This window comes from Tetrao urogallus, assembly GCF_951394365.1.
Source record: "Tetrao urogallus genome assembly, chromosome: 24".
In the NCBI taxonomy this organism is placed as follows: domain Eukaryota; kingdom Metazoa; phylum Chordata; class Aves; order Galliformes; family Phasianidae; genus Tetrao; species Tetrao urogallus.
The window spans coordinates 4,369,846-4,386,651 of NC_136837.1; the positions used below are offsets into that span (position 1 = coordinate 4,369,846).

General features: G+C 53.6%; 3 protein-coding genes across 3 annotated transcripts; 2 read left to right on the forward strand and 1 right to left on the reverse strand.

Annotated features, from left to right (window-relative positions):
* Positions 1-150: 150 nt before the first annotated feature.
* Positions 151-3,439, forward strand: LOC306955227 (tetraspanin-18-like; the record flags this gene model as incomplete). The annotated part of the gene is made up of 8 exons (XM_079546474.1): positions 151-338; positions 1,048-1,141; positions 1,306-1,500; positions 2,052-2,126; positions 2,239-2,337; positions 2,513-2,692; positions 2,892-2,975; positions 3,392-3,439. 8 exons carry the CDS (start codon positions 151-153, stop codon positions 3,437-3,439), a joined length of 963 nt encoding a protein of 320 aa, XP_079402600.1.
* A 787-nt stretch (positions 3,440-4,226) lies between these two features.
* On the reverse strand, positions 4,227-6,741 carry UBE2T (ubiquitin conjugating enzyme E2 T; the record flags this gene model as incomplete). Its single annotated transcript, XM_079546357.1, has 7 exons — positions 4,227-4,343; positions 4,958-5,041; positions 5,283-5,381; positions 5,760-5,865; positions 6,233-6,262; positions 6,345-6,414; positions 6,633-6,741. The coding sequence occupies 7 exons, from the start codon at positions 6,739-6,741 to the stop codon at positions 4,227-4,229; spliced, it is 615 nt and encodes a 204-aa protein (XP_079402483.1).
* A 3,176-nt stretch (positions 6,742-9,917) lies between these two features.
* LOC306955118 (cryptochrome-1-like) lies at positions 9,918-16,326 on the forward strand (the record flags this gene model as incomplete). The annotated part of the gene is made up of 10 exons (XM_079546355.1): positions 9,918-10,330; positions 11,079-11,195; positions 11,618-11,765; positions 12,060-12,200; positions 12,590-12,760; positions 12,838-12,978; positions 13,818-13,969; positions 14,675-14,772; positions 15,723-15,833; positions 16,229-16,326. The coding sequence occupies 10 exons, from the start codon at positions 9,918-9,920 to the stop codon at positions 16,324-16,326; spliced, it is 1,590 nt and encodes a 529-aa protein (XP_079402481.1).
* Between the last annotated feature and the right edge of the window lie 480 nt (positions 16,327-16,806).

Sequence of the window (16,806 nt, forward strand, 5' to 3'; positions counted from 1 at the left end):
CTCGCGCTATGATTGGTCGAATCTGCTGCCCGTCTCTCTCCGCTCCGACACGGCTGCCCGCTGTGATTGGCCGAGCCGCCCAGCTGATGGAAGGCGCTCTAGCGCGGCAGCGCCATCTCGTTAGCCGAGCGCTCGGCTGCCCCTGCAGGCATGGAGGAAACCGGGGGCGGCGATAACCGGGAGCCGCGTGCAGGAGGGGGCGCACCGGGGAGCAGCGGAGGAGAGCAGCGGGCATCCGGAGAGCGAGATGTGAGCGCTGGTGTCCCTCCGATGGTGGCAGTGCCGCTCCGTTACCACATCAACACGGCCTGGAGAGAATCCACGGACGGGCCTTGTCCGTTTGTCTCTTGTCCCGCTGTCTGTCCATCCCAGCATGCTGGAACTGCTGGTTGCCGTGTGGCCGAGCTCCAAAAGGCGTCGAGGCGTTCCCTGCGTGTGCAACAATAACTGATGCCCAGGTTGCCCCTGCCCGGTGGCCGCCGGATCGTCTTTCCGTCCATCAAGGACAGCTTTAATTAGCCCCGGAGTCTCCCCGCTGCCGGATCCGGTTCCCATCAATGATTCATGCCCTGCTGTGGGAAGGGGTTCCTCAACTGCTGGGCTGAGACCGGGGGGATTTTCCGACCTCTCCGGCATTAAACTGGTGCGGACGGTCCTGGTGGCAGTTGGAGGTGCACAGGGTGCCCCGTGGGGTGAGTGATGGGGTTTGGGGGCACAGCGTGGGAAAGCTTTGGGGGCAGAGGCAGCCTGTAGGTTTTGGGTCTCTGGATGTCACCCACTGCAGCCCAATGGGGGTCAGGGACCCATCGGGCTCTAGGGAAGGGCAGAATCCCTTCCACGTGTGCATCCCAGCTCCCTGTGGCTGCTGCCCCATGGATGGAGCGCTTTGTCACACCCCACATCTGATCCAGCAGCACAGGGAGGTGTGCCAGCAGCCAGCTTCCCCTGGCAGTTCTGGTCCCCCCATCCCTTCTGTGGCAGTATTCTGAGGAGCAGCTCATCCTCCTGGGGCTGACGGGGGCCGGAGCTGAGCTCTCCCCTCTGCAGGGACGAACGCAACTGCCTGCAGAGCCCTGAGGTCCCCATGGGTGTCCTGAGCTGCATGAAGTACCTGATGTTCATCTTCAACGTGCTGGTGTTTGTGAGTCCCGCTGGGGATGGAGGGGTGCAGGGCGCTGAGCCGTCAAGCCCAGCGGTGCCGTCCGTGCAGAGCTGGGATGTGATGCTCAGGGTGGCCCCTGTCCAAGGGAGGGGACCCCAGCACTGTCCCCACGAGGTGCCCTGTGACCCTGCTGTGTCCCACAGGCTGGGGGGATCTGCCTGGTGAGCGTGGGGGTCTGGGTGGCTGTGGACCCGGCTGGTTTCCAGGACATTGTGGCAGCCAAGCCTGTGCTGAGTGTGGGCTCCTACCTGCTGCTGGCTGTGGGCATCGCCCTCTCGCTGCTGGGCTTCCTGGGCTGCTGTGGGGCGCTGCGCCGGAGCCGGCCGCTGCTGCTGGTGGTGAGTGAGGGGCAACTGGGATACAGGGAGCTGTGGGATGCAGGATGTCCCTAGAGGAACCAGAGTCCCCATCCTGGCACCGTCAGCCTCCAACAAACTCCCCAGTCCAGTCTCCACCTTCTGAGACTTGGAATTTAAAGCCTAGAACATTCTGTAAAGCACCAGGTGGACTCTTTTCTTCTCTTTTCTTTCTTTTTTCCCTCTTTCTGTAGGCTCATCCCACATGGCATTTCTGATCCTTTTCCTGCAGTTTTGAGGGCCAGAAACCCTTTTTTTGAGCGCAGGCACCATATACCTAGATATATCTTTGATATCTTTGATATATCTTTGATATAAAGATATCTTTGCCTTCCCCAGCCCCTGTCATGTTCTGCCTTACAGCTGCGCTGCTCAGAGATGCTGTGTCTGTCCCCATGCACCACATGCTCATTTCCTGTCCCCCTGTCCCCATGCATGACCAGGGAGGGTGGCAGAGGAGGGGAGGAGCAGCAGGAGCAAGCTGCATATGGGCTGAGGATGATTTCTGACCTTCCTGTCCTGCTGCCTTCCAGTTCTTCGTCCTCGTGAGCCTTGTCTTTGTCACACAGCTCGTTGGGGCTGTGCTCTTCCTGGCACACTGGAAGCAGGTACTGTCCCCTGCAGCTGATGGCTCTGGCTGGGTGAGGTGGCTGTGTGGTGTCCCTGTCCCCATACCTGGTACCTGACCCCAGGTGCTCACAGGTGGCACTGGTCCCACAGATCCGGCCAGAGCTCTTCCTGTTAGAGCTGCGAAGGAATTACTGCGGGGATGAGGGCGCTGAGGTCTTCTCCGTGGCTTGGAATACCCTCATGGTGACAGTGAGTGGCCAGGAGGCCCCTGCTGAGGTGTGGAACACCCATGGGTGCTGCTCAGGGTGACCGTGACCACAGGGGTGGTTCTTAAGGACCACAGGACTCACGCTGGGCTGTTTCCCCGCTGAGCAAAGTCCCTTCATTTCGACAGCGCGTTGACGGTGTTTCCCTTCCATTTCAGTTCTCCTGTTGTGGCGTTTTAGGACCTGAAGATTTTGGGAACGGCTCCCACTTTCAGGAGCTGCACCCTGGGACGCCCTGGCCGCAGGCGTGCTGTGCCCGGGATGGGCTCCTGCAGGCAGGAGAGCTGCTGAGCTGGGAGCAGTGCCAGGAAAGGAACCCTGGCTACATCCATGAGCAGGTAGGACTACATGGGCAGCTGCTGCCTGGAGCCTGGGGCGCTGCTGCTGCGCTGTGGTTCTGTGCAGAGGTGGCTGCCCAGGTCTCCAGCTCACGCTGCCCCGACTTGTCCCAACCTCCCTGTCCCTCGGTCTGTCTCTGAGCTCCCTGCAGCCCTGTGAAGCACAAGGAATGCCTCCATCGTCTCCCCTCCTGCCCAGGGCTGCTTCCCCACCTTCAGCAAGACCTTGCAGAAGTACATCTCTGTCCCCGGGGTGTGCAGCTTGGCCGTGCTGGGCATCGAGGTACTGAGCAGGGCTGGAGGGGTCGAGGCAGGCGGTGGGTCGCCTCATTTGGGTGCTCTGTTTGCTGGTAGGGGAAGGAATGGTGCTTTGTGTGTTCTGGGACCACGGATGGGTTTGGGCTGCCCCCCCCACCCCCACAGAGCAGGTCTGTCTCAGGGGTGCAAAGGCAACCTGCCGCCCTGCGTGGGTGAGGCGGGTGGAAGGACTGAGGGAGCGAGCTCTGTTTTGCTCCTGAAGGCCTGGAGAGGAGAAGCATTGCTCAGCAGTTTCCCCTGCACAGCACAGGGCAGCCTCTCGCAGGGCACGGGTGTCTGGCTGCACCAGGAGCAGAGCACAGAGGTCCTTCAGCCTCATTCTGCACCAAGGCGCTGCTCTGGCACAGCTGACCTGTTTCCCCCCTCCTCCTTCCGTTCCAGATCTTCGCTATGTTCTTCGCCTTTTGCCTTTACTACAACTTTGACTGATGCTGGGAGCAGCTCTCCAGGCCACTGGCAGCGCAGCAGAGATGAGCCAAATGCCTTGAGAACAGCAGCAGGCAAGGATGCTCTGTTTTCTTGCATATCTCAGCCCAGCTGTGCAGATCAGTCGCCTTGCTGAGTCCTGCGTCTGCTCCAGCGCGTGGGTAGGGATGAGGTGGCTCATTATCCTGGAGCAGGGACAGGGCTCAGGTTCGAATCTTTGCACACATCTACGCAGACATGGAGGCCAAGCATCAGATTTGCTCCTGCTGCCAGGCAAACAGCTGTGACAACACAGAGCCCTGCCTCTAAAACCTCCTGAGCTGCTCTACCCCCAGGACGTCTGCATCCTGCATCCTCCATCCTCCCCAGCTCTGTTCCACCACCCCTCACTGCCCCCCTCCACCCCTCTGGGCCCTTTTTCTCCTTTCTCAGCCCTTCCCTCTCCGCTGCTCTTTTTCTCTGTGCAGCTCCTGGAGATGCAGCCCAGCTGTGTTAAATGGTGTTAATGGGTAAATGATCTGCAGATGGAACCTAAGAGCTGGCTCTCTGGAAGCCTTACAAGCCTTTGCTTCAGGATATTTTGAAGAGCCCAAGCAAACTAGAAAAAAAAAAAAAGCAAATTAAAGCTTTATATTTTATTTATATAATTTCTCAACAAACAAACGAACCAACTCCTAGGAAACAGAAATAATAAAGGCTGCTTCTATTACATATTAAAATATTTACTCATGTAAAGAAAAAAGGACCCAGTGAAAGCAAAGTTGGCAGCCACATCAGGAACAAAAGTCACTCAGGGATCCAGGCGAGGTTTCTTCTCCTTCTTGCTGACAGTGCTCCCTTTTCTTTTTTGTGTGACAGATTCATTGGTGGTTTTTGTTTCATTCTGGTTTGTTTTCTCCTCCAAAGCCTCCAAAGAAATAAAAAGTAACAGCTGTGAATAATTTAGTTTTATGTAATTAGCACTGCTGTGTTAATTCCCATCTCTGTGTGATTAGAAAGCCTTCCCCCTCCTGGAAGGGATGCTGTGCAAATCAGGTACGGGGTGGAAAGCACTCAGGTAACGGAGACGGCCCAAATGTAATTGATTCTTTGGAACAGGTTTTGATCTGCTTAAATGCAGTTTACTTCCATGCTCCTCATCTGTGAGGTGGATCAGGATGTGGAACAGAGGCAGGGAAATACAAAGTGATGGCAGGAAGGCTCCACCAGCAGCTGGGGAGAGCAATCAGCTGCAGAGCTCTCCTGATGTGCAGGAGAAGCTGAGCACGAGGCACTGCCACAGCAAGTCATGCAGTTTGGGCAGAGCTGAGGCAGAATGAAGGGGGGATCTCAGGATTCCATCAGTGCTGCTCATCCTACAAACTTCCTGGGAAGCTGCAACCGAGTGCCTCGTTGCCTCATTTCCATGGGGGAGCAATCATTGTTCCCTGCACCACCTCTCCCCCTCCAAGCTGTGGGCATGGAAGGCAAATTGAGGTGAGGAGCACCCACACAGCTAGAAAAGGAAAGCCCATTTCTTACCCTCTTCTGTTGGCTTGCGTATTTCTCAGTCCACTCCTTGGCATTGATCAAGAACAGCTGCTTGTTGTACTTGTACTCTGAGGACTAAACACAATGAGGAAGCCTTGGCCTCATACGGACACTGAGAAGCTCAGGCTGAGCACTGGGGGTTTATAAACTCCCTTCAGAGTCCTGGCTGAAGGACTCCTGTTGCCAGAGCCAAACTGCCATGCACACACCACACAAAGCACACCATTCTGCTGCTCGCTTTAGTTTGCTTGAGCAAAGGCACCGCTGCTCCCCAGCCCATCCCACAGCTCCCGAAGCCTCAGAGGAGCCCACGTACTACGTCTGCCATGAGGGGGTCATCGGGGTTGGGCTCCGCCATCAGCAGCTGAATGGAGGTCAGCAGCGTGGAGATGTTCAAGGAGGGCCTCCATGCACCCTGCAGGAGGAGAGGGGAGAGGAAAACCCTGAGGATGCCTGGAGGAAACTCAGGGCTCAGAGCCCCACGGTTTGCTCTCAGCACGCAGGCTGAGGCCTCTCTGGGGGAGCTGACGGAGCCCTGGGCTGTGCCTCAGCCCATTTTCAGAGGGCTGCCTTTCCACCACAATCCTTAAAGCCTTGGAAGCTTATATGGAGCAAAGAAGGTCGTGTTCTAATCTCTAAACAAAGGAGAGGCCACACAAAAACTCTACGGCTGCGCTCCTGCTTAAATAAGTCAGTAGCAAACAGACATTCAATCAGGCTTTTACAAGAAAAAGATAAGGAGCTCATTATCCTCCTCAGGCTCACTTACTGCGCCCAAGCAGCGCTCTCTTACCTTTGGTGGTAACTTAAGAACATCCAGACAAATCCTTCCAGCAGAGTCGATGTTAGGATGGTAGATAGGGGTCAGAAATCGAATCTTCGGGGGCTCAAATGGGTACCTGTAAGGGATCAGCATTGAGAAACAAAACTATATTTGTACCCCAGTCGTTTTGTCACCCAAGTAATGCCACGAATCCCTCACAGTTACTGAGTGACATCCTCTCCCTGTAATCCTGGGACGAAGCAGAGCTTTGCTTCCAGCTGTGCTTGGCCAGCACTTCCCTGCTTCTCCCACAGAGAAGCAAACACAGCAGGAAGCTTTGCACTCAGAACAAGCTGCTCTCCAGGGAGCTGTGGGACAACCGGTGCAGAAATCTTGTTACAGCACCTGCAGGTCATTCAGCACACATCTCGGGATGCCCAGCAAGGAGTGCACCGTTCAGCCAGCAGGAATAACAACTACATGGCATAAGTGAAGGCTCTCACCTGAAGATAACCGCATTCTGCACGGGGAGGCTGAAGGAAAGGCCTCATATCAAATGTATTGACTTATCATGGAGAGGAACACCACAGCAGCAGGACATCATCGCTCGCTTACCTTTCAGGAACAACGATCTCCAGGTCGAATATCCCTTTCTCATAGGGTGTCTCTGCAGCTCCTATAATTTCTTTAAAAACAAAACAATACTGGAGCATAAATGCGTTCAAAATCACAGGAATTCATCCAACCATCCCCCCGCGCACCCACAGCTCTGTAACAAACAACCCTCAGAGTTGGAGAGGACCTCTGAGGTCCCCGCATCCAACCCCACAGCACTGCGTGCGCAGATCCTCACTGCCAAACACCGCGGATGGCGACCCCCCCACAACCCCCCCCCCCACCTACGTGCCCGCAGTTCATCCAGCCGCGCTCCGCTCTGCCAGCAGCTGACGCCGGGCGGCGGCTCCGCGCTCAGCATTGCGAGCTCCCTGCTCAGCCGCGATGCTCTCTGCATTGTGGCTCTTCTTCGGCCGCCCTTAAGGAACGCGGAGGAAGGTTTGGGTTGGGAGAGGCTTTAAGGATCACCTCGTTCCGACCCCCAGCTGTGGGGCACTTGGTGACGCGCTGTCACACCATGCCCGGCTCCCACCCCCCGCAATGGGGCAGGGCCGTCACCCCACTCACCCCGCACTGGGGTCCTTTGACTTCACCCCCCCCCCAACCAGGCCGACCTCAATGGCCGACCCCCCCATAACTGCTGCCCATGTAACCCCACGCGCGCCCCAACGCCTCCCGCCCCCCACTAAACCCAATGACCCCCATCAAGCGAGGGCCGCCCCCTCCCAGCCGATCGCCCCCCACTCACCCTCCCCAGGACCCTTCGCACCCGCCGCCCCGCCGCCCCGCTCACCTCAGCGCTCACCGCGAGGGGCGGGACTTCCGCTGTAGCCTAGCAACGGGAGGAGACGCTGCCGATTAGCCCCGCCCCCTACCGTAGACACGAGCGCTGATTGGGCGCCGCCTAGCTCCTCCTCCTCAGCGGCGGCATTTCGAATCCGAAAGGGGAGGCGCGCGACTATTGGCGGAGATCTGCTGGCGGGAAATAAGCCCCGCCCCCGCGAGGAGGGAAAAATCGCGCAATGGGGGCCTGGCTTCCAGAGATCGCACCCACAGCGCGGGGCTCCGGGACGGCGGGGCAGGGCAGGGCAGGGCAGGAGTCGTGCCGGTAGGGGTCGTGCCGTGTCCCGATGTCCCACCCCGCTCCCCGCCTCCGTGGGAGCTCCGCAGGGCGGGCACAGCCCTGCCGGTGCCCCCCCCCGCTGTGCGTTGCATAAGCGGCCCCGTGACCTAAAGTCGAATAGCGCTGCGTGTCACCCCAGGGCCAGGCGGGGAAACTGGGGCAGCGGGGCCCGAGGAGGACGAAGACGAGGAGGAGGGAGGTGACCACCGCGGCTCCGAGCGGGGAGGTAACGCGGGGCCCCGGGGGCGGTGTTGTGTCTCTCCCGAGGTGTCCTTCTGGTGGCGGTTCCGCTGCACGGCCCCGAGGTGCGGGCGCAGGGCTGTGTGCGTGCAGCGCTGTGCCGTTGCGCTGTTGTCACGCTCTCAGTGCAGAGGGAGCAGCGGGGAGGAGCGCTGTGCGTTGGCTCGATGGGGTGACGACAGCCTCAGGTCCTCAGACCCAAAATTTCGCTTCTCTCTATCGGGGTACCCGTGCAAATAGCTCGAAGAAATGAAGTTTTGTAGCTGAGAAGTCGCTCCGTCAACACGTGCGATTGTGCTTCTTGTAGCTGTTGGGATTGCCACGAAAACAAACAGGAGGCATTACTTTCGGAGCAGCCAACTTGTGAGATGTAGAAACGTGATTCCATGGAGCACAGTGCAGGGACCCGACCTGGCTTTGAGCAGAGGAGCACCTTGAAAAAAGGCACCTCGTTAATTAGTGTTAATTACCGTTCAGCCTAATATGCAACAGGGCAGAGCTCAAGGGGCAGCAACACCCATCAGCCAAGTCTGATGACAACTGAACTCATCAGAATTTGGCGATGTTTAATTAGCAAACTCAGGCTTGTGCCCTTTCACAAAAAGGGATGGCTGAACGCATTGAGGTGTGGAGGGCACCCATGGGTTATGATGTTCATCCCTACAAAAAGCTCCCGGAAAGGAGAACACAACCAGCAATGTGTCTTTAACTCTTGGTGATCCCTGTGGGTCCCTTCCAGCTCGGGGTATTCTATAGTAATTAGCGATGTGTGTTTGATTGGTGCTTTTGCTCTTCTGGCCATGAGAGGGCAATATCTGAGCAATAATCACTGCACGAACGCATGGATTTCCAAACCATCCCACCATACTGGCTGCCCACGTTCCTCAGTGCCGCATCCCACGTTCCTTGAGCCCCTCCAGGGATGGTGATCCCACTGGGCAGCCCATGACAGTGCCTGACTGCTCTTTCAGAGAAGGAATTTCGCCTAATATCTGATCCAAACCTGAAGATTGGGCCGTGGTGCTCAGAGCAGCCCTTGCAGACTCCCTGCTCTGCACACTACACGTGATTCTGTGCCCCACGTGCCAGCTGGGTGCTCCCCATTCGTTGGCACTTTGCTTTTCCTGTTCTTCCGTGGCGTGCAGTCGGTGCTGGGCTCCTTCCTGGTGCTCTCTGTGAGCTCCTCAGTGCCTGTGAGTTTGTGGGTTTGGGTCTGTGGGGCGCTCAGTGGGCTGTGTTACAGCTGGGGCTGTGTTGGGTGCATCTCGGCGATGCCAAAGCGTGCTTTTGGGCACGGCGTGAGGTTGGCAGAGCTGCGTCAGCACTGTGGCCATTTAGGAGGGTGTAAGGAAGGGAGGTTTGCTGGGAGGAGCTGAACCAGGTTAGAGATAATTGCTTCATCCCGTGCTCATCCACTGTCTCCTGATTCTTTGGGTGGGTGCTTGGAACAAGAAGCAGGTTGGCACAAACCAAGGGGGAGGCAGGGCTCCTTGCTGCTGCTCGCTGCTGCTCCCTGAGTGCATCCCTGTGAGCTGCCCTGAGCTCCCCCAGCTCCAGCCCTCAGGTCAGCTGCAATGCTTCAAAGGGTAACGATGGATGAGAGGTGACGGCCTCGTGTTGTTCCAGAGGAGGATCAGGTTGGGTTTTGAGAGCCATTTCTTCTCCAACAGGGCAGCAATGTATTGGCACAGACTGCCCAGGGAGCGGTGGGGTCAGTGTCCCTGGCGGGGTTCAGAGCTGTGGCGCTGAGGGATGTTTCTATGGGCACAGTGGGGTGGGGTTGGGCTTGGGGAGATGAGAAGTTCCATCCTTAATGATTCCGTCAATCTGTAAGCGTGGGGAGAACCCTGTCAGCATGGGACTCAGCTGCTGAGCAGTGGGACCTGCTGTGTTCACAGGACTTTGGTCCTATCTCTCCCATGAGAGCTTATGAAAAAAACAGAAAAGATTGCTGCAAACAGAGCTGAGCAGTGTTAGGAGCTCTGTTTCTGGCCATCACTTGCCCTCATTCCTTCATGGGGATGCTGCACTCTCCAAGCAAATGTAGAATCATGGAATGGCTGAGGTTGGAAGGGGCAGATCTCAGAATCAGAGCCACGGGGGTTGGAAGGGACCTGTGGGGGTTTTCTGCCCAACTGCCCACGATGACCACTGGTACAATGAGGTCTTTCCAGAGCCTTCTCTTCTCCCTTCCCACAGCTGTGGGCAGGATGCGGCACCGCACCATCCACCTCTTCCGGAAGGGCCTCCGGCTGCACGACAACCCAGCTCTGCTGGCTGCACTGCAGTCCTCCGAGGTCGTCTACCCCGTCTACATCCTGGACAGAGCCTTCATGACGTCCGCCATGCACATAGGAGCCCTGCGGTGGCATTTCCTGCTGCAATCCCTGGAGGATTTGAGGAGCAGTTTGTGCCAGCTGGGTTCCTGCTTGCTGGTCATTCAAGGAGAGTACGAGTCTGTAGTCAGAGATCACGTCCAGAAGTGGAACATCACGCAGGTGACTCTGGATGCGGAGATGGAGCCCTTTTACAAGGAGATGGAGGCCAACATTCGGGCTCTGGGAGAAGAGCTGGGCTTCGAGGTGCTCTCACTGATGGGCCACAGCCTCTACGACACCCAACGGTACGTGGCTGCCCTACAGACCAGCAAGGCATCTCCGAAAGGTTTGTTTTACATTTAGCAAACATCATGGAGGAAAGGCTGAGGATCTCAGTTCCTCTGATGAGTTCCTTTTGAGGAGGTGGGGCTCTCTGAGGTAGTGGCACTGGCTGCTGGAGAATTCCGAGTTGGCAGAAGAAGCTTCAGCGGTTGCACAGGACGTTGGTTCTAATTGGAGCCTGAGGAATTTGTTATTTTTTCCCCTGTGGGCAGTTTAATTCACTTTAAGCCCTTCTACTGACTACTCTTAAACAGGAGAAATTCACTAGCGCATGGGAATGGTCTGATGGTTGGATGAGATGAGGTTCTTCTCCAACCTTGATGATTCTATGGTCCTACATTCAAAAGGACTTCTGTACGCATCCTTCTGTCTGCCTTTTGGGATCTATCTGATCAACTTTCACTGGTGTGTGGATCATTGTGGGTCCATGCAGTTATTCACAGCTGAAAGCCCGCAGATAATGAAGTTAATAATGATAGGGAGGTATTCATTGAAACAGCCTTAACCCCTCACCCTGAAAAGCCCTTAATTGGTGTGAACACAAGGATGGATGTGGTGTTCCATCTTGAATTCAAACCATCTGTTCCCACTGGTTGTTGCTCCACAGGCTGGGGCTGTTACTGTGCTGTCACCTCCCCACGCATCCACACACAGCTCCAGTTTTCTTCTTGATCCATGTTACCACAAGCACTGATTTTATTTTACGCGTAGGATTTTGGAGCTGAATGGTGGGACTCCCCCGCTGACGTACAAGAGGTTCCTTCACATCCTGTCCCTGCTCGGGGACCCGGAGATGCCAGTCCGAAATCTCACAGCTGAGGACTTCCAGTAAGTGAGACCCAACAGGGGACCTGCAGGGCCTTCCTCTGCCCAAATGAGTGGCGTCAAATGATGACAGTGACTTTCAGTCATTATATTGTGTTGCTTTTTTGCGTGGAGGGTTATTGATGTGATCCTGCTGTCCAGAGAGGAGAGCAGGTGGGGGTGGCACAGTCTGAAGGCTTCTGTAGGGTGCATTGAGACAAACTTTTCATTTGCATATGAAGGTTGAGCAGAGGAGAGGCCAAGGAATTCCAGGTCTCTTTCACCGCATCCTGGCGCTCTCCAGCCTTGGATTCTGGCTCTGATGGGCTCCTTCTCCCCCACGAAGGATTCAGCTTGGGGTTTCTGGCTCTGCTTTGGTTCCCCTGTGCCACAACAGAGGAGGTCTGGCAAACTCCCTTGGCTCTGTTCTCTCTCTTTCACATTAGGAGGTGCAGCCCCCCTGAGCTGGGCCTGGCTGAGTGCTACAGGGTCCCTCTGCCCACGGATCTGAAGATCCCCCCCGAGAGCATCTCCCCATGGAGAGGAGGGGAGAGCGAAGGGCTGCAGCGCCTGGAGCAGCACCTGGCAGACCAGGTCTGTCCTGATGGTTGTGTGGGTGGGCTGAGGTTGGTGCCATCCAATGGCGCGTGGTTGGGGCTGGACTGCGAGAAACCAGTTGGCTGTGGCCTCCAGTTCTTGCTGAGGATTTGCCCTCCAAGCAGCTCCACCTCAGGATTTTGTTGTTCTTGATGGGAGGATTGTGGTCGGAGTATTTTCCATGGGTGTGTTGCACATGCATGAGCCAACAGCCAAGAGCCCATCCCTGTCCGTTGGCTGAACATTTCTCACCTTGCTCCACCTGAACCTTGATTTCTGTTCTCATTTCAGGGCTGGGTGGCCAGTTTCACCAAACCAAAAACAGTCCCGAATTCACTGCTTCCAAGCACCACCGGCCTGAGCCCCTATTTCAGCATGGGCTGCCTGTCAGTCCGCAGCTTCTTTTATAGGCTGTCAAACATTTATGCTCAGGTAAGGGAAAAATCAGCCATAGTCAAGTAAGGCTAATGCTTCTGAGGCTGGGGTTTAACCTTCTTGGCAGAGAGCTGATGCAAATAATGCAACTTTGCCACAGTCTTCTCACAGTGTCTTATGAATCCAGACTATGCTGATCAATGTATGTCTAGTATCAAAAATCCTTATGCGATACCTTTTTGGAAGGTAGATGGGGAAAGCTCAAGGCTAAACGAGATCTAATAGAATTCAGCTTTGGTGCAAGAGGCATTGCTTCAGGTCTTTGGCTTTCATGGGAAGCCACCATGGAGGCAGCTTAAGATTAATGTTTCTTTTGCGGGCATCACAAAGTGAGTGAAGCTGCACGGAATGAGCCAACAGAAGCGTCGATCTCCGTGTCTTTGCAGGCCAAGCACCACTCCCTGCCCCCCGTGTCGCTCCAAGGGCAGCTGCTGTGGAGGGAGTTCTTCTACACGGTGGCATCAGCAACACCAAACTTCACCAAAATGGCCGGGAATCCCATCTGCCTCCAGATCCGTTGGTATGAGGATGCTGAGAGGCTCCACAGATGGAAAACGGTAACGAGGTGCATTTCCACGATGGCTGCGTTTTGGCTCGGACCACGCAGGAGGGCTGACGTTGATTTCTGCCTCAGGCTCAGACGGGCTTCCCATGGATTGATGCAATCATGACCCAGCTGAGGCAGGAGGGCTGGATCCACCACCTTGCCCGGCACGCTGCCGCCTGCTTCCTGACCCGCGGGGACCTTTGGATCAGCTGGGAGGAGGGCATGAAGGTTCACTTCTGGTTTTGGGTTTTCTCTTTTTGTTTGGTGATTTTTTTATTTTTTATTTTATTTTATTTTTTTTCCCTTCTGGCTGGTCTTGAGAAAGCCCTGCACACCGTGAGCACCGTCATGGTGCTGTGGAGTGGGGAAGGTGGGGATGTGCTGGTGGTAGGACTTGGCAGTCTTAGTGGTCTTTTCCAACCTTAATGATTCTATGGCTCTACCAGTGCTTTATTACTGAGCCTCGCTAAAAATAACATGGTTTATAAAAGTCTCACTGTCTTTTTCTTGAGTCTGGGCCGTGCTGTACAGGGCGCAGTGGTGAGAAGCCATTCCCATCCCCAAGGTCTGATTTTTGGCTGATGGTGATAATATTGGAGACCAGCCTGCTCTGCAGCACTCTTCAAAGTCAGACCCTTGGACTTTGGGTTTCTCTGACACCAGGTCCTGCTTGAGCTTCCTTCCATGTGTGCAGAGTATCCTGATCACAGCGCGAGCTTCAACCTCCATCTACCAGCCTCTATTTGGTGGTTGTTTGGTGGTTGTTGGTTGGTTGTTAGCTGGTTAGTGGTTGTTGGTTGGTTGTTGATTGTTTCGTTGTTGGTTGGTTAGTGATGATTTTTGTTGGTTAGGTTGTTGGTTGGTTGACTAGTGGTTGTTGATCCGTGGTTGGTTGGTTAGTGATGGTGGTTGGTTGGTTAGTGATGGTGGTTGGTTGGTTAGTGATGGTGGTTGGTTGGTTAGTGATGGTGGTTGGTTGGTTAGTGATGGTGGTTGGGCAGTTGTGTTTTTACCACATAGGCAGCCATTTCAGAGGTGTTTTTTCTCTTCCTGTCCCCAAAATGCAGGTGTTTGAAGAGCTGCTTTTAGATGCTGACTACAGCATCAATGCAGGGAACTGGATGTGGCTGTCAGCCAGTGCCTTCTTCCACCACTACACACGGATCTTCTGCCCGGTCCGTTTTGGGAGGCGCACAGACCCAGAGGGCCAGTACATCAGGTAGGGCCACACACAGCATGGTGCCTTCTGCTCAGTGCTGCTTCCCTGCTCCTCTGACAGCAGGAGCTGGGGAACTCAATCTGCATGAAACACAACCCCTGTGGTTTACTTAGCATGGAAGGAAACCCCAAAGGCTGTGCTTATGGAGGTGATGACTGAGCACGGAACTGCATTGGCTGTGAGTGCCTGCAGACTCCAGGAGCGTCCAATTGCTGGGAGAACACGAGTGTGCTCCACTCCATGCTGTCAATGTGGAAGTTTATGAGCTCCTTAAGGAGCCCATCTCTCCCAGATATGGACTGAGCCTTATTAACACATCAGTGATTACCTGGAGTCCATCCCTCCCAGGAATGCACACCTGGCTTTGCTGACATTAGGATGATTTTCCTCAGCGATCTTTGAAAGAGTCTAAAAGTGGGTTCTGTCCTAAGTTGTACTTGCAGTGAGAAAGTCTACAGTGGAAATAGTTTGGGTGATGTCGAAGCTGAAGTAATGCTTAAATCAATCCTGTTATTTGTTTATGTGACGTTAACTGGTGGAGGATTCAGAACAGAAAAAGTTCTTTTGCATAAAACGAATCAGAACTCTCATGGATTGCAGTGTCAGCAAAACCACCAGGAATGAATGTGGCGTAGGTTGGATTACATTTAAGTGTATTTGTTTGCAGGATTGTAATAAAAACATTTTATTCTTCTTGTGTTGTAGGAAGTACTTGCCTATTCTAAAGAACTTTCCCTCTAAGTACATCTACGAGCCCTGGACGGCCTCTGAAGAGGAGCAGAAGCAAGCAGGATGTATCATAGGTAGCTCAGATACTGTGCTCAGGATTTTGCTGCTGATAATTGTAAGAAAATAATCACAGGTGTGACATGGAAGTGCCACACTTCCACCATGAGTCGTGCGTTTATCTTTTGTCAGTGGATTCACCCAGCAGCCCAATGGAGTCACCCAGCCCACTCTTTGTAAATCCTTCGGTCTGGTTTGATGGCAGTGGTTGCGATTCTTAGCGAGTCCCCAACGTGCTCATCACAGATCTTTGGTGAAGTTTTACTCTTCCTGCATTTCATCCTTGAAAACATTGGTGACAAATGTAGATATTACCAAAAAGTGATGACACGGATGAGGCACGAATGTGGAGCGAGGGGCGTTTTTCTCAGGTAAAAGGGGTCTTGTAAAAGTCCCATGAAGAGGCATGGTCAATTTTTTGAGTTGAATAGCTGATTGCAACGCTGTGCATTCAATCTGAACATCTGCAGGCAGTGCATTTATGACTGAAAATAGAGTCATAAATGTACCAAAAAATTGATGATTTTTTTTTTTTTCCAGCAATCTTGAAACCTATTCTCAAATTCCTTTATCGAAACATCAAACAAGGCTGCATCGAGAAATTTAGCTGTGTCCTTTAATGGCACCAAAGATCCATTTATCCAGTGGCATTGTGTTTGTTATCAGTGCACAGAAATGGCAAGCTGGGTCATTTCTGTAGCATCAGCACTTTCTTATATTGCCAAAGCAAATAATTTGGAATTAGCAGCTTTACACTCCAAATTTCTTTTGATTTTTACATTTCTTCTCTTCATTTGCCCACAGTCTGCTGAAACTGATTTTTAGAAAAATCTTTTTGCTTGTTTGCTTTAAACTGGGACAAATTATATCCTCCATGCCTTCCATACACTGCTCCATAAAGAATTCGCTTTGCTGTAAACCCAGTGAGACGTCCTTGCTTGGTCCTGCCAAGTCTCTGTCGTACCAGGTCAGGATTACCCCTTCCCAATGGTGGACCACAAAGAGGCCAGCGATCACAACCTGCAGCTGATGAAGCAGGTCCGAGAGGAGCAGTACAGAACAGCCCAGCTCACCAGAGGTGAGGTCCCCAAGTCCAACCCTACCCCTACTGCCCACATCCCTCAGTGCTGCATCTCCATGGTTCTGAACTCCTCCAGGGATGGGATCCCCACCTCTCCCTGGCTCATATGGGGTTCGTTATTCCAACCCTGTGCCCATTGATGTGTCCAGAGGTTGCACATTGATACCCACCAACCCTGCGGGATGGTGGGGTGAATGTTGTTGTGATTGCTCTGGAGATGTGGAAAGCCAAAGCTTGAGAAGCTGATGCCTGCTTCTGGCATTGTTGCTGTTGCCTGTACGTAGGTTTTCTGGCCTACTTGGTAGCTTTACCTGCTGCTGTCAGGAGTAGCTGTTGCTGCACTGAGGTCTGAAAGGCTGCAAACTTTTGTTCTTCCTTCCTTCTTGCCACAGATGATGCAGACGACCCAATGGAAATGAAGCTGAAGGGGGACCGCTCTGAGGAAAACTTAACAAAGACAAAAGCAGCCAGGATGACAGAACAGACATAGATCCATCGGGGTTTAACCCTCTGGGAACTGAGAAATGGCAGAAGGGAGAGCAGAGGCCATCTGAGCAGGAGGAGCTGCACTCCGTGCTTTGCCCTCTGCGTGAACCAACCACCAGCAAAAGCTTTGTACCTTCTATGCATTTGTTACTGCAGTTATTTTGAATGAATTTGTCTGTCTGTTGGTGGCTTAGTAGTCATTTATTGCAGCTATAGGTAATGGACATGTTTCTCTGTTGCTATAATTCAAATCCACTCAACGTTCATGCATCTTTATAAATAGTTTTGATGATAAATGATAAATGCCACTCTTTCCAACGTGACAAATACATGTTAGTTTAAGAATAAATTGATATTAATGTTTTCACAGATTAGTGTTAAAAGCAGGATTTGCCTTAGACAGGCAAATTTTAAGGGCATTGTTGTATAGTTTCTCAGTGGGTTAGGGCTGATGTCCTTCTCAGCTTATTCCTCTAGAACTGTA